The sequence below is a fragment of the Ammospiza caudacuta genome, chromosome 21 (genome assembly GCF_027887145.1).
Source record: "Ammospiza caudacuta isolate bAmmCau1 chromosome 21, bAmmCau1.pri, whole genome shotgun sequence".
Lineage (NCBI taxonomy): Eukaryota > Metazoa > Chordata > Aves > Passeriformes > Passerellidae > Ammospiza > Ammospiza caudacuta.
Window position 1 is genome coordinate 625,001 of NC_080613.1, and position 15,000 is coordinate 640,000.

Here is a 15,000-nt window from a genome sequence, read left to right on the forward strand (position 1 = left end):
GCCGTCTTTGCCGCGTAGAGATTGGCTTCCTCCTGGAACTTCCCAATGTTCTTCTTGTACCTGATTCTCTTATTGCCAAACCAGTTGGACACCTGCAGTGGAGAGAGGTGGGCAGGGTGAAGGACACAAAGTGCTTGGCTGGGCAAAGCAGGATGCCTTTGAGATGTCAGAAACATGACCCATACGTGCTCTGGGTAACTGAGCACTAACCCGGATCAGTTAAACATCACCATGGAGCTGGGCTGACCTGGCTCTGCTGCTCTCTTGGCAAACTGAGGCACAGCAAGTGACTGATGACTGCACATATCCCAGAGCTTACTGTACCACGGCATTGTCCCCTACCACCATGGGCCATTTGTCAGCAAAACTGCGCAAGACCCAGAAAGCTGCTCAGGGGGGACCAAGGTCCGGTTGACTGAGGGCGAGCGGGCAGTGAGAGCAATTGTTCTTTATTTTTGGGCTGGAACAACCTTGGCAGCCCGCTCACAGAATCGTGTTTGGTTGGCTGAAAATGAAAGGAATCATATAAATCAATAATGGTTGAAAAGTCACTTTGTCATGTCCCTTTGAAGATCTGTGCTGAAGCCAAGGTGGCTCCCAGGGCACTGGCTATTAACCCGCACAGGGGTCACGCCTGGAGCCGCTCAGGGAAGTTTATACAATCTTGCTTAGGGGCTTTGTTTAACTTCAGCTGCTGTAACAGAGCTCCTAAATAACAAACCCAGTTTGGAACATGGACAATGGCCAACACAGCAGAGACAATAAAAGAGCAGCTCCAGCAGTAAAGGGGAAGGGACCAGTGACAGCCCAGTGGTTATCAGGCAGTCACAGGGCATGGCAGGGGCTGGGGCCCTGTCAAAGCACCCAGTTCAGGATCCTGATGAGGCAGGAGCCAAATCCTGCTCTATTTGATGTGGCACAGGCTTTTGTTTAACCACAATTAATGGAAAACCTCTGGCCTTTACCAGTAATATGGAAGGTACCTTATACATCCTGCTCCCCTGATAATACTCCACCATATTCTATATATTGCACTTAATATCACCTTGTCAGTCAGAGAAGCAATAATACATTAATGAAACCCAGCAAATAATTATTGTGTACAATCAGATTATGCTTTATTAACAGTATCATAATTGAGGAATCTCTGCACATCAACCGTATTGTCCACGGATGTGCACGAGACCCCTCTGTTTATGCACGCCCCTGGACCAATCAAACAACAGCCATCACTAATAAAGGTTTATTTAATTCTCACAGTAAAATTTTAATATCACCAGCAGCCTGGGGAAGCCTCAACGAGTGGATTTGCTTGACATCAGATCGTTTCCATTCTGCTAGTCCCAATACTTCTTAATCTTTAATATCAAGGCAATTAAAATTAATGGCCACTCATCCAGAGCCACTGTGGGCAGTGTTTCCTTGACATCAATTGTTTGATGGGATTACCTAGAGGTTAAACTAACAAGCAAGGTTTAATTGGAAGCAATGAGAGGAGCAGTGCTCGTACGTTATGTTTAACCCGCACACCACATCTAAATGAATATCCAGAAATGTTCAACTCTTCCTCAGACTGAGCCCGGCCTCGAGGCTGCCAGAGGAGCTGCAGCAGCCCGGGATGCCACGGTCACTGCCCCATCCCCTCTGCCCAAGGACCCTTTGTGCTCCTGTGACACAGCGCAGGGCAGAGCGTGCCCCAGCCCGGGGAATGTGGGGACACCCAGGGGCACCCAGGGATACCCAGGGACACCCAGGGACACCCACAGACACCTGGGGACACCTGGGAACACCCAGGGTCACCCAGGGACACCCGGGGACACCCACAGACACCTGGGGACACCCACAGACACCCAGGGGCACCCAGGGATACCCAGGGACACCCAGGGACACCCACAGACACCTGGGGACACCTGGGAACACCCAGGGTCACCCAGGGACACCCGGGGACACCCACAGACACCTGGGGACACCCACAGACACCTGGGGACACCCAAGGACACCCGGGGACACCCAAGGACACCCAGGGGCACCCAGGGACACCCACAGACACCTGGGGACACCTGGGGGCTGCAGCTGGGAGAGCATGTCTGACCTGGGCAGCTGGACCTGGACCTGGCCAGGACAGGGCACTGCCCCAGCAGGCTGTGCCAGGCAGGATTTAGGATCCCTGCCCACCTGGAGCACACCTCACCTGGCTTGTGCTGCCGTGGTCCCAGGGAAGCAGGTGCTGGGCTCCCCGGGACCCAGATCCTCACCCCCAACCCTGTGCTCACCCCAAACATGGAAGTTGTCTCCATTGTGAGCTGCCTCACAACACATTTTTCATTAAAACAAACTATCTCTTCACATAAAAAAAAAATGAACATCTTTCTCCTCCTGATCATTGAAGGCCAATTAATTAATTTGGCTTAATTGTATATTACATTTCAAACAATACTGTTGCACTTATTTATCATGTTAATTGCAACGTTAAATAAAAAGACAATAAATTATTACTGAAATCATCAAGATGCCTAATGTGGGATTTGGGATGGGGCAGGCCTGCCTCTTTGCCTCCAGAGTGGGTGATTTCCTGGGATAAATCAGTGCTCATTTGGAACAGAGCATCACTGCTGGAACTGGGGAGCTGCAGATTCATGGAAATCTTTCCGCTGTGTTTCCATGTTTGTAGCACACAGTCTATGTTCCACACCTAACACATGGTACAAACCAGGAAACGTTAAAAATCAATGTTGCACAATTACAGCATTGATCTGTGATCTAAACCCAGGAGTTTTACCTCCAGAGCTATTTCATTATGCTGCAGCTTTTTTCCTTGCTTCCCACATGAAGTCCAGGGGTAAGAGCCCCTCCATCCACAGCTTTCCCTGTCCACCTGCTCACAGAAACACTCAGAAGCACCAGGGACCAGAGGGGTGCTGGAAACCAGCTCCTGCATCCTTTCTTTAAAGCAATGTTAAATATATTCCCTTGTCAACCACATCCTTCCTTTGTTTGAAGTGGTGAAAAATGTTATTGCTGTACTCCAGTGCCCGCTCTCAGCACTGGCTGTGCCCTCTCTCCAGCCCGTGTGATGGACACCCTGCAAGAGCTCATCTGCAAAATATAAAACATCAGCCTCGCAGCCATGGGAGGGGAGAACACACAATACACTTTATGTCCTCCAACGTGTGCTGATGGGGCGGCTCTGAATTACAGCCAACAATGTTCTCTGCTAAGGACATTTTTTTCCCCAGAATTACCTTTTCCGCACTCTTAAAAATGAAATTGTGTGAGGTGTTCATCTTAATAAATAGTTTGTCTTTATGCTTTTCTTGAAAAACCTTCTCTACATATTATTTTAAACACCGATATCAAAACTGAAACCATCGATCTCCCACCTGCAATGAAACGATTCTGAGAGACAATTTTCTTTGCAGCTCAGTAAAGTGCCATGGCAGCAGGATTTCCAGTCAGCAGCTTAATCTGGGGGGAGGATGACCCAAAACACTCACTAATTAAGTGTTTGAGGGAGAAAATGTTCTGCCATGAATCTGCCCCCAGCGTGTACAAGGCACTGACAGTACAAGAGAGAAACACTTGGGATCATCGTTAGGAGAGGCTACAGAGGAGCCTGGCTCAGCCAGGGAAAGGACAAAGCCTCTTCATCAGAGACGAGCCAACAGCTCCAGAGTTTGGAAAGCCATCCCCTAATGTTATTTATTCCTTTTTCCAGCTCTTTGGCCCTCTGGGGTATTTGCAGCACAGGAGGTAAATGGGGCATGGTGACAGGCACAGCAAGGTCCAAGGGACACTTGGTCAAGGCTGAAAATACACACACTCAGAGATGTTGCATGAAGCCCTGAGCGAGGTGCGTCTCAGGCACGTCCTGGGATGCCATTGCTTGTCCCCTGTGATGCTGCTCCTGCCAGGGTCCCAGTGACTGCTCAATTCACTCCGAGCTCAGATTGCAGCCTCTGAGTGCTGCTGTCAGTCACCACAGCAGTGTGGGGGCTGCTCTGCAGTGCCTGCTCAGAGCTCCCCTACCACATGGCCTCAAAAATATACACCCTTTTCAGTAAAAGAAAAATACCTCCAGCCCAGTTCGACCTACAAAATACCAACTAAGCCTGCAGTACTGCCATGCAGCCTCTGGAAGTGCCTCTGGAAATCAAAGATTAGAATACCCATGGTATTCATGCTCTCTAGCTGTGACAGCAGATCCATCAGGAACTCAAGCAAGCAGCTGATCACAGGCACTCCCTCTCTCTCATACATGCTCCTCTCCCATACACGATACGTGGCCCCATTTCCGGGCTTTACCACAGCAACACGAGTTTTTCCAAGTCATTATAACACCTTGCCAGAGTGTAGCTCCAGCCATCCTAAGGGCCCAGCCCTGCATCCCTGGTGCCAGGCTGGGTGGGCAGCACTGCCCTCGGAACAGGCTGGCAATGTCACCCAGCAAGGCTGAGGCTGCTGGATGCAGTGCTGTGGAGGGCAATGCAGATACTCCCATCGCTCTCTCAGACTTCCTAATGGATTCAAGGAACAACTAATTCATGTCTGTATCAAATATTAAAAAGACAAACCTATATTCCTGTCACAGGCTCTCTGCCACTGCTGGGTTGCTGGACCATCTGCCTGCCTTTTATTTCATTCTACAGCATATACATTAAATCTTATCAAACAACTGATTAAGAAAGAAATCAGATCTATTAGCACTAGAAGCAATCAGTTATGGCTTCTCAAATGTTCCATCTCATTTCCTACATTCACTTCAGCCTTATCTTGATCTGTCTTTTTATCTGTCCACACCAAGGAATCACTGAGCCCCTTCCTGCCAGGCACAGCTCACCCCTGGGTGCAGAGGGAGCAGCTCTTCAGCAGGTCTGCTGGGCTTTTTCACATGTCATCTTGCCCAACTACATTAAACAAAACTGAGGAACTTCTGGTTTGTTTTAGTTGGTGTTGATGGCATGGCCTCTCCTAACCATACAGCAGGCTGCCTTGGATCACATTGAAGATTTCTGGACACAACTCACTGAAGTAATTGCCACAAAGCATCTCGTGCCAAGGACTGGAACCAGCAGCAGGATTAAGGCTGCAGACCACAGTGCCCTGGCACTCGTGTGCTTTCAGGCTGTTTGGTGGTTCCAGGCACCCCCAGCAGCTGCAGGGGCGCCTGAGGGCACTGAGAGCAGCCCAGCAGCCACCACGGGGCTCCTGTGATGCCAAGGGCAAGGGAGGAGCAATGTGAGAGGGAACAAGCTGTGTGCTGAATTTCCCTCAAAAACTTCTGCCCATCACCACAGCTATTTGTAAATGGACTGGGAGAAACTGCCTCCCTCCCCACCCCGTACCTTCCCCTGGCACCGAGCACAGCCCCTTGCCACCCCATTTGGAGTGGGGTATGTGCTGCATGCCAAGGAACAGGCGAGGGGACAGCAAGGCACACACACATGCCCAGGGCAGTTCTGTCAGGGCTGCTGCTGGGGGCAGCCAAAGCCAAGTAATTCCAAATTTGGAGGAGCTGGGCAGACTTTCATTTGAGAGTCTTCAATAAAGTGCCTGAATTTTTCATGCATTCAATGGAGGCCTATAAAGTAAATCTCAACTCAGGTCTTAATTATAAAGCTAAAGGTTGCATTGCTAATAATGCCAATAGTGCAGCCTGCAATCATTAATAGTTAACACGCACGCCGCAGGCACCATTCCTCTCCAGGAGCTGAAATATTGATAAGGGAGCCAAGGGAGCAGGGAGGAGCCAGCGCACCAGCTCACCAGGAGAGGAGAACTTGGACACTGCAGGGCACTTCCCTGCCACACGCTCAGGTTCTCCCCCAAGCTGTGCAAGCCAGAGTTGTGGGAGAATGATTGGGGTTTCTAGCAAACATGCAGGCCACGTGGAGTGCCAAGAGATGTTTTGCTCTTTGAGCTGCCTGGTGAAGGAAAACTCGATGGTGCCACCAGCCTGAGCAGGACACCAGTCTGAGCTGTGCAGGTATTTTGGCCCACAGGGAAAGCAGCTGCAGCCAACACCACCCTGTGGGGACAGGGGCCCTCCCTGCTGCTTACCTGTGATACCGTGATGCTGCACTTCTTTGCCAGCTCTTCTTTGGCTTCTTCACTGGGGTAGGGGTTACTGAGGTGGGAGTAAAAATACTCGTTCAAGATTTCTGTGGCTTGTTTACTGAAGTTGCGCCTTTTCCGTCTGAAATGAGAAAAGGAAAACACCACTGTTCCTCCAGATGCCAGCAGATCCCTGGTTGGATGGGGAGCTCACAGGCTGTGCTGCAGCACAGAACAGCACAGCAGAGCTGTCCTGGCGCCCTGATCCCTTTGGGCTCCCCAATAATGTGGGAAGGAGCAGCAGGCAGCAACACCACACCCTGCACCCTGCCCCAGGGGCTCTGGATTCTGCCCCTGGCTTCACATCCCCACCTCCCTGCAGGGTTCATCCCATGGGAGCACAGGCCACGTTCACACACTGTGGGAGAAATGGTGAGGCAGGTGCTGAGGCAGCAGCCTCCCTTGTGGCTCCTCCACAGCTGGGTACACAGCCCAGCCCACAGCTCCCAGCCACGGAGCCCCTCTGTGCCAGCAGCAGCCTGGCAGACCTCCTTCCCCTCCTTCCCTTCAGCACAGGTCGGCTGGGCCCCTGCACAGCTCCCTGGGGTCAGGATGGTACAACAGGATGGGGCAGCCGTGCTGATGTGTCCTCACGTGGCCTCCCTGAGCTAATTGGCTTCCAACAGCAAGTGGATTTCAGGGCTTTGTGAGCGAGACCCATCTGTGCCCCCTCCTGCCATGGGCTGCACGGGGCCCTGGCTCTGGCCCACATGGGACACGGGACAGGCCCAGGGGTGTCACCTGGCTGAGCCTTGCAGGGAGCACCTGCCCGTGCTCTGCCCAGGAGCCTGCAGCAGTCACCATGGGGTGTTACCTGGCTGGAGCACAGAGCCTTGCAGGGAGCACCTGCCCGTGCTCTGCCCAGGAGCCTGCAGCCCCAGCCACGGGGCAGCCCTCACCATGGGGCAGCCCACGCCGCAGCGCCTGCACAGCTGCAGTGCCATCCCTCCGTGCCAGCAGCCGCTCTCCTTCAGCAGAACGTGCTGTGGAAGGCTCCAGTTGAGCATTTCCTCGGAGCTCCTTCCCCCAGGGCTGCTGCAATCAGCGCCGGTGCCCCAGGCCAGCCGGCAGCCGAGCGCAATCCCCAGCGCGCTCCCGCCGCGTATCACGGTGCTGCTAACTGCGCTGTATCCTGGAGCAGGCAGGCTCCCTCCCTAGAGCTCTGTTTATCTCATTACTATGCTTCCGCTCATTTTGCCTTATTTACCTTCCTCCTTTTTAAAGAAATCACTTTAAAATGTACATCTGCACTCTCTACCTTTGCGTTCCTGGAGCTCTCCATAGACATCTCCTCCAACTGCCTGCAATTACCCTGATTTCCCACACCTGCCAGTGACCTCCTTGTTAATAACATTATTTTGGTCTTGTTTAGCTCCTCGCAGCTTTCAGGTGTGAAGCGTGAGCTGCTGGAGGAGGGAGGCTCCGTGTGGCGCCTGCTGCTCCTCCCTTTTCCGCTCCTGCTCTGCCAGGCCCTGCTCTGAGGACCGGAGCCCTGTGAAGGGGATGGGGCTGGGGATCACTATCGTACTTCATCAGGTTTCAAAACAATTCTGACTGTGCCTAAACCCCCCTCCTAATCCCTGTCTGCCTGCCTCCTGGCAGCTTGTGGAGCTATCAGCCCACTCAGGCCGCCATGGGGACAGGCACCGAGCTCCAACGGTGGTGCAGGTGTCCAAGGTGGGGTAAATGAGCCCAGTCTTTGCACTAAAATTTGAAGAAAAGACCTTGTTGCTTCTGAAGTCCTACTGTACAGGGATCCCTTGCACAGCAGCTGGGGATGAAGGCTCCTGGTGGGACAGAGCAGCCTCTCCCACCCATCCCTGCTGACATGGGACACCACTCCCAGTATGGCCAGACTCTACTGGGCTGCCCAGAAATTACTGCTTCCCCCCAAAAAGAGACAGGGCCACTTGCCTCTGCCTTACCTGGCATCAAGGAACCTTGATCTTAAAATCATTACTGCTTCACAAGTGCTCTGTTTGAGCTGCATCTGGATGGAGCTGAATTTTCGATGAATGATGCCCACCATCCTTTCAATCTCCTTGGGAGAAATGGGACGTGTCCGGCTCTGTTCTCTGAGGAGGTTCATGACATGAGTGGTAAATTCATTACATGCCTGTGGAGGAAGAAGAGGCTCAGATGTGGGTTTGTGCTGCCCCACAAGGACACAAGCTCTGACCTGGCTGTCGGGGGAAGGCAGCACCGAGGGGGACCCCTCACACGGCCCTGTCCCCTCCACATGCATGGCCACAGGATCCCACCTGCCCAGGATCCCTGCAGCCGTCCTGGGGCAGCCAGGGGAGCCCAGTGGCACAGCCCTGCTCCTGCCATGCTCATCCTTTCCCCTTTCCCAGCCAGACCCCCGTGGAAGGGAGCAGTGGGATCAGCCCCTGTGGCAGCTGCAGGCAGGGGCAGGGTGTGAGCGGGGACCTGCACTCCTCACAGCCAGGGGGGAACACCCCGAGCCCTGTGCCTGGGTACCCCCTGCAGCACCCAGGCACCCGAGGCCTTTCTGAGGCACCATGGCCCCGCGTTGGGTGGGTTTCAGTGGCACTGTGCCCACTGTGCCCACGCTGTGCAGCCGAGGCACTGAGGGCAGGCACAGGGAGCCCTCAATTACCACCCCCAGTCTGTGACACGGTGATAAAAACTTCAGACTGAGCCACCACCAGGATGCCCCTGGTCCGAGCCTCCACACATGCTGCTGTCCTGACTTCCCTTTGCAGGCTGGAGCCTGACAGAAACTCTGCTAGCTCCCCCTCCCTGTCATGCAGGCAGCAAAATATGTACATAATATGTCTGACAACCACATTTTCAAGGATTCTCCAACATTTCAACAGATTATGCAATGGAAGGAGTTAAAAGTGAAAAGTTTATGCATCTAAAAACTCATAATTTCCTATAACATTTGCTGAACGTCTCACAACTTATTAAGTGAAGCCATCTATGAATGCAAATGCTGATTAGCAATTTGGCAATAGCCCAACATTCGCAGAATTCACATAGCTTTTCTTTAAACCAGTAGTTCATACATGATTAATTAGAACATCTCATTTATGTAGTGTGCACTTTAGCTCATTACTCTAAGTAAAATTCGTTAAGTATTTACATTTAGATAATTAAAATCTGGGTACACCCTTAAGAAAGATGCATACACTTCAGGCAAAGTGATTTTTTTTCTTTACACTACTGAAAGTAAATTACAGGCTAATTTACATCCGTGCAGCACCCGTTGGAGGCGGCCCTGGTGCAGAGCCCTCTGCTCGCCACCGCTGAGCCGCTGCTGCTGCCAGCCCCTGCCAGCCCGGCTGTGCCAGGGCTCCAGGGTTGGACATTGCCCACCCTCACTGCCCACCAGCCCCTGCCAGCCCAGCTGTGCCAGGGCTCCAGGGTTGGACATTGCCCACCCTCACTGCCCACCAGCCCCTGCCAGCCCGGCTGTGCCAGGGCTCCAGGGTTGGACATTGCTCACCCTCACTGCCCACCAGCCCCTGCCAGCCTGGCTGTGCCAGGGCTCCAGGGTTGGACATTGCCCACCCTCACTGCCCACCAGCACGTTCTTTCTTTCACCAGGGGACACCCCGAGCATGCACAAGTTCAGGCCCAGCCCTCTGACCGATGACACCAGCTTTGGCTTACTCAGGAAATGTTGCATAGAAGGGAAGGGGACACAGGCACCAAAATGGGGCAGCAGCTCTCCCCCTGAGATCAGGCAGCAGCTCTGATTGTTCCAAGATACAGCTGAACCCAAGAATTTGGCACTGGATGGGTGTTCCAGGCACACAGTTTGCCACAAGCCCCCTTCTTTTCAGATCCCAGAAATTCAATTTTAAAGTACAATAAAATTGGCAACTGTTGCATTAGAAATATTTTCAGGTATGTCTTTTCTATAAGAGATTTCATCTCAAAAACTGGACTTTGAAAAGCAATAATTAGTTTCTTGCTTTCAAGAAGCAAAAACCTTTCTCTGACTTTACTCAGCTTGCCTGATGAGACTTGGTTTGGCTACAGCTGCTGGGAGAGCCTGGGTTTAATTCATCTCCACCAGCACCTCCCCTATGCAGAGCTGCCTCACACAACACAGCGGGAGGAAGCTCAGAAGACTCTGATGCTTTGTCTTGTTTCTCTTGTTTATTTATAGCGTCCAAGCTACTTGATCCCTTTTCCAGGACTATTTTTCAGGCCTCTGCTTGGTGCCTGAGACATTATTAATAATGTCAGGTTATAAGTGATGGCCTTGTTAACCTGCTCAGAAACCTTGTAGGAGCAGGGATGCTCCTGCTGCCTCAGTGCTTCATCACGAGTGCGCAGGAAAAAGAGCGGAAATGGCCCAAAACAATGCTGAGGGGCAGGGTGGCAGCCAGTGCTCTGTGAGGCTGGTGGTGGCTTCTGAGCTACCACACCTCGTCCCAATTCGGGGTGAATTCAGGAGACATCTGTGAACTTGGGAAGTGGGTTCCCAGCTGCTCCAGGAGGCCTGGGACCCTTACAGTACTTTTGCCTACAGCAAAAAAATGTATTTCAGTGTAATTACAGCAGATAGCTTTCAATATGTCATCTCTGTTATAGGAGCTGTAAATTATGGAAGGCGCTGCCTGTGCGTGGCCATTTCTCCCGGCGCCTGGCGAGGCAGCGCTGGGTGATGGCGTGACACACTTTCCATTTCTCTTTCCCTTTTTTTTTCTCCTGAGTGCATTCCCCTGACTGGCAACAAATATCAGGATCAAAGCCAGCCTGGAAATGTCTCCAGGAAGGCGCTCTGGTTCCTGCTGCCGTGGGACGGGGCTGCCCGTGCGGGCAGGATGGCAGGAACGGCTCTGCACCGCGGGCAGGTGCCCAGCACGGGCTCCCCGCTGCAGGAGCTCCTGCCTCCCAGAACCTGTGGCGCCAGAGGCTCAGATGCCAAGCCCTGGCTGTCTCTCGGGCACTGCAGTGAGACGAACCAGCGGGAGACAGTTTGCTGCCAGGCTGGGGAAATCATCATATGTCTGTTGAGCAGACGTGGCTGGGTGTCAGGATCCATGGGGAAGCATGCATGTCTCATCCTCTGCTCTACCTCTCTCTCCTGCTCCAGCAGCATTTTAGCATCCTCCAAAATTTCCTGTGGTGTGGACGGATGGCTGTGACATTTCAGCTGAAACCTTTGTAAATGGAGCTACAGGGCAAAAAATGCTCCTGCTTCCCCCACGTCATTAAACTTATTAGAGTCCAAGGATGTTTGCCAGGAAGCGGCTGCGAGCACGGAGCTGCTGCCTCTGTGGCCCAGATCTGCCTGCAGCCTGTGTGCTGTGCCTGTGGGAGACAGGTTCATGCCACAGCCACCCCATCCCACACTACAGCTGCCCCTGGCAGGGCGAGGAGGGCTCGGGGTTCACCAGGACTGCTGGCCTTGGGGTTGGGGAGAACAGCAGATTTGTACACAGACCCTGACAGGTGCTTGCTCAGTTATTTGTTCTCCACTTGAACAACACAGTGGAAAAGACAGCACAGACAAGGCAGTGCCACTGGCACCTGAGACACACGGTGCTGCTGGCACCTGGCAGCACGTGGCAAACGTTCTCAGTGCCACCGGCGTGCCCAATGTGTTGGGTCACCAGGTCCCAGTGGTGAACACAAACCCACAGGTCTCTGCAGCATGCTCTTCACTCCAAACAAAGACACTGTGCTGGCATCTGCCTGAACCAGGATTTCCCCAGTTTCTGTCCCCAAGCCTGGGCCAGGTGCTCTGCTGATGCCTCACTGCCCACTCTCTTCAGACCTGCTCCAGCTGACCTGCTGTGGCCAAGTCTGTGCCAGAGTATCCTGCCACCTGCTCCAGCAGCCTGTGGGCTGAGATGGCCAAAGCAGCCCCTATCTGCCTGTGCCCCCCAGATTGCCAGACCCAGCTGTGTGAGGGCAGAGGGTGGCACTGAGTGACAGACATCTCTCCTCCTCTCTGCCTTCTGTGGGCTGGGCAAAGGGGGGAAACACGGGCTTGGGTGCTGCTCTTGTGCAGTTACAGACAACAGAAAACATTCAGACATGCAAGACATGCGTCCTGGCTCCGGCCAGCAGCTCCTTGGAGCCCGACAGACAACAGACTGCCACGGTGGCTCTCTCTGGGCAGAGGGGTGGGGAAGGGGAGGAAGGGTTGTGGTCCAGAGTGGGCAGCGGTGGGCACTGGCAAGCAGAGGAGAGCAGTGTCAGGTACACGAACAACTGAGAGACTGATGTCTGACCTGTTCATATTTCTCCAGCTCTGTGTGATAGATTTGTCTGATCTGGGTCAATTTGGCTCTGTAATCTGAGTGCTCAATAGAGTTATCTGAAGACCCTCCAGAGGCTGCTGCGGCTGCAGCTGCTGCCGCCGATCCCCCACCTTTCTCCGGACCTGAGACTCCTTCTGCCAGAAGCATATTGTCTAGTCTCATTAGCTGAGGATCGGGAGGGTCTTCCTCCTGGGCTCCTCGGATGCTCAAACCTTGGGCAGAAAAGAGAGAACAAGAGAAAACACAGTCAGTACTTCTGCATGTGCCCACCTGCCACGAGCCCTCTGTGACACCCACCTGCCCGGGGGCCACGGGCACAGTCCTGCCCCAGCATGGCCCCAGCACCCCACGGGCACAGCCCTGCCCCAGCATGGCCCCAGCACCCCACGGGCACAGCCCTGCCCCAGCCCTGCCCCAGCACCCCACGGGCACAGCCCTGCCCCAGCCCTGCCCCAGCACCCCACGGGCACAGCCCTGCCCCAGCCCTGCCCCAGCACCCCACGGGCACAGCCCTGCCCCAGCCCTGCCCCAGCCCTGCTCCAGCACCCCACGGGCACAGCCCTGCCCCAGCATGGCCCCAGCACACCAGCCAGCCCCGTAAGATGCAGTCTGGCAGTGCCACAGGACCCTCTCTGCTCCCACACACAGCAGGAACAGTACCTGTGTAGGCTGTGCCAGATGTGCCAGCAGCACACAGCTGCCAGGCATGGACCTGGGCACCAGCAGTGTGCTCCATGCACTCAGGGGACAGCACAGGATTCCACACTGACTGTCTCAAGGTGGACACACAGTGGGACATGACCCCCCCACTGGCTAACTTTCCAACTCAACATAGCACAAGGCATTAATCTTGTTCTAAAATACACATTTTAAACCTGTCACCTTCATTTAAAACTGTAATTCCATATAATTTCATGGGAATAATAAAAACGTCTCATCATCTCTTTAAATGATTTCTGTTGCCTGTTCAGAGGTCCACAGGCACACGCTGATGATACCTCGCATTGTCCTGGCGTGTCCCTGAGATGGCACACACGTGTTGGGGACAGCCCAGGCCACCCATGCTGCAGCCAGGGAAGGTGGTGCCGCACCTGGGAGTGCCTGCAGCAGCAGGGCTGGTGGTGCCTGGCCAAGGGAGTGCTGCACCCACCCCTCATTCCCTCGTCTGCCTTGGCACAGCTCCTGGCCCGCAGTGCTGTAACACAGGGGTGATTTTCTTGGTGAGTTGTTCCCCTGTTTGTCACTCTCCTCCTCTGCTCTGCTGTCAGATTGTTCAATAACATCCTGGTTTTAATCCACTCAAGCTTTCCTTCCCTTCTCATCAATGATTTCTGCTGTTGTTTTTCCTTTTAGCTTCTGGACCCTTTCTCAGTCTGTGTTTACTGTGCTCTATTCCAGCTGTTATTCCTCAGCTGCATTTCTGCTTTCACTACAGAACCCATCTCCCTCCCACTATCCCATCACAGTCCCACTCTGCTCCCAAATGCAGATGCCTAGCAAATCCTGCAGCAAAATAATTTGGTACAATTGCAGTGATTTCTGCATCATGTACTTCCATCAGCAGGCCAAAGCGAGGGCTTTGTACACCCAGGCTCAAACCAATATTGCAAAGCCCCAGCCCCTGCCCATGAACCTGACTCAGTGAGCGAGCAGCCCCCAAGGTTTAGCAGCAGGAGCTGAGGCTGCACTGAGGCGCAGGGGCTGCCCAGGGCCTGGAGCACAGGAGGGAGCTCGGCCATGGGGACGGTGACAAAGGCACTCAGGTGTCTGGCACGCAAGGCAGCGTGCTCGGGGGCTGGTGGCACAGGGGTGGCACTCTGTGTTCATCCCACACGTGCTCCCATGTCCAGAGCATCCCATCCGGAGCGCAGGAGCCCGCGGACACCCACAGGCAGAGGGATGACAGAGTGTGTGTGGGGACACAACATTTATCCTGCCCCTCAGTGAGACACATCATTCATTTGAATGGCAAAGCCACGAGTTGATTAGCTAATTCTAACAAGAATTAAGCTGTGTGTTAATTCGGAGCTTTCCTTATGAACTATATGAAGCAGATCAGCACAACTAATAGTGTCTGGTGTCCCTGGGGGCAGGGGCCTGCAAAACTGATGAACTCTGTCACCAGTGAGACACGTGGCTCGTCAGCAGCAGCCCCTTGGCTGCAGGTCGAACACTCCCCACGTTGTCTGGGAAGGAGCCAGAACATCTCGCAGGCCCCTCAGCACACAGGAGCATTCTGCTATAGGCCGGCAATAAAGCTGCTCCTAGCAGCACCTGCCTTTATGAATTACTCTTGATTTGAATACACTGGTAATATATGTATTTTTTGACATATAAGCTCACACTCGGTGGCCATTGTTTCCTTCTTTTATCCCTCACTCTATCACCCTGTGAGTTTATTACTGTTTAGCTCACTGACCTTTCAATGCATCGAGGAATTAAGGTGCAGCAGGGACGGGAAAGAACACAACAATACATCACTCCCGGCAGAGCCACCGGCGCCACCGGCGCTGCATGGGAGAGGAATCGCGGCAGCACCCACCCCACGGGCACCCCACAGCCATCCCATGGGCACCCCACGGGCACCACCACAGTCACCCCATGGCCACCACCACGGCCACCCCATGGGCACCACCACAGC

General features: G+C 53.6%; 1 protein-coding gene across 3 annotated transcripts in view; it reads right to left on the minus strand.

Moving 5' to 3' along the window:
- The window catches only part of PBX3 (PBX homeobox 3), a 102,890-nt gene that overhangs the window by 6,459 nt on the left and 81,431 nt on the right, over window positions 1-15,000 (minus strand). For all 3 annotated transcript variants that reach the window (XM_058818224.1, XM_058818223.1, XM_058818225.1), the window contains 4 exons: window positions 12,330-12,571; window positions 8,037-8,227; window positions 6,058-6,193; window positions 1-92 (listed from right to left, as the gene is read on the minus strand). The exon at window positions 1-92 is cut by the window's left edge and continues 74 nt beyond it. In XM_058818224.1, coding sequence (XP_058674207.1) covers window positions 1-92; window positions 6,058-6,193; window positions 8,037-8,227; window positions 12,330-12,571 — 661 coding nt within the window. The remainder of the gene's footprint in view (window positions 93-6,057; window positions 6,194-8,036; window positions 8,228-12,329; window positions 12,572-15,000) is intronic.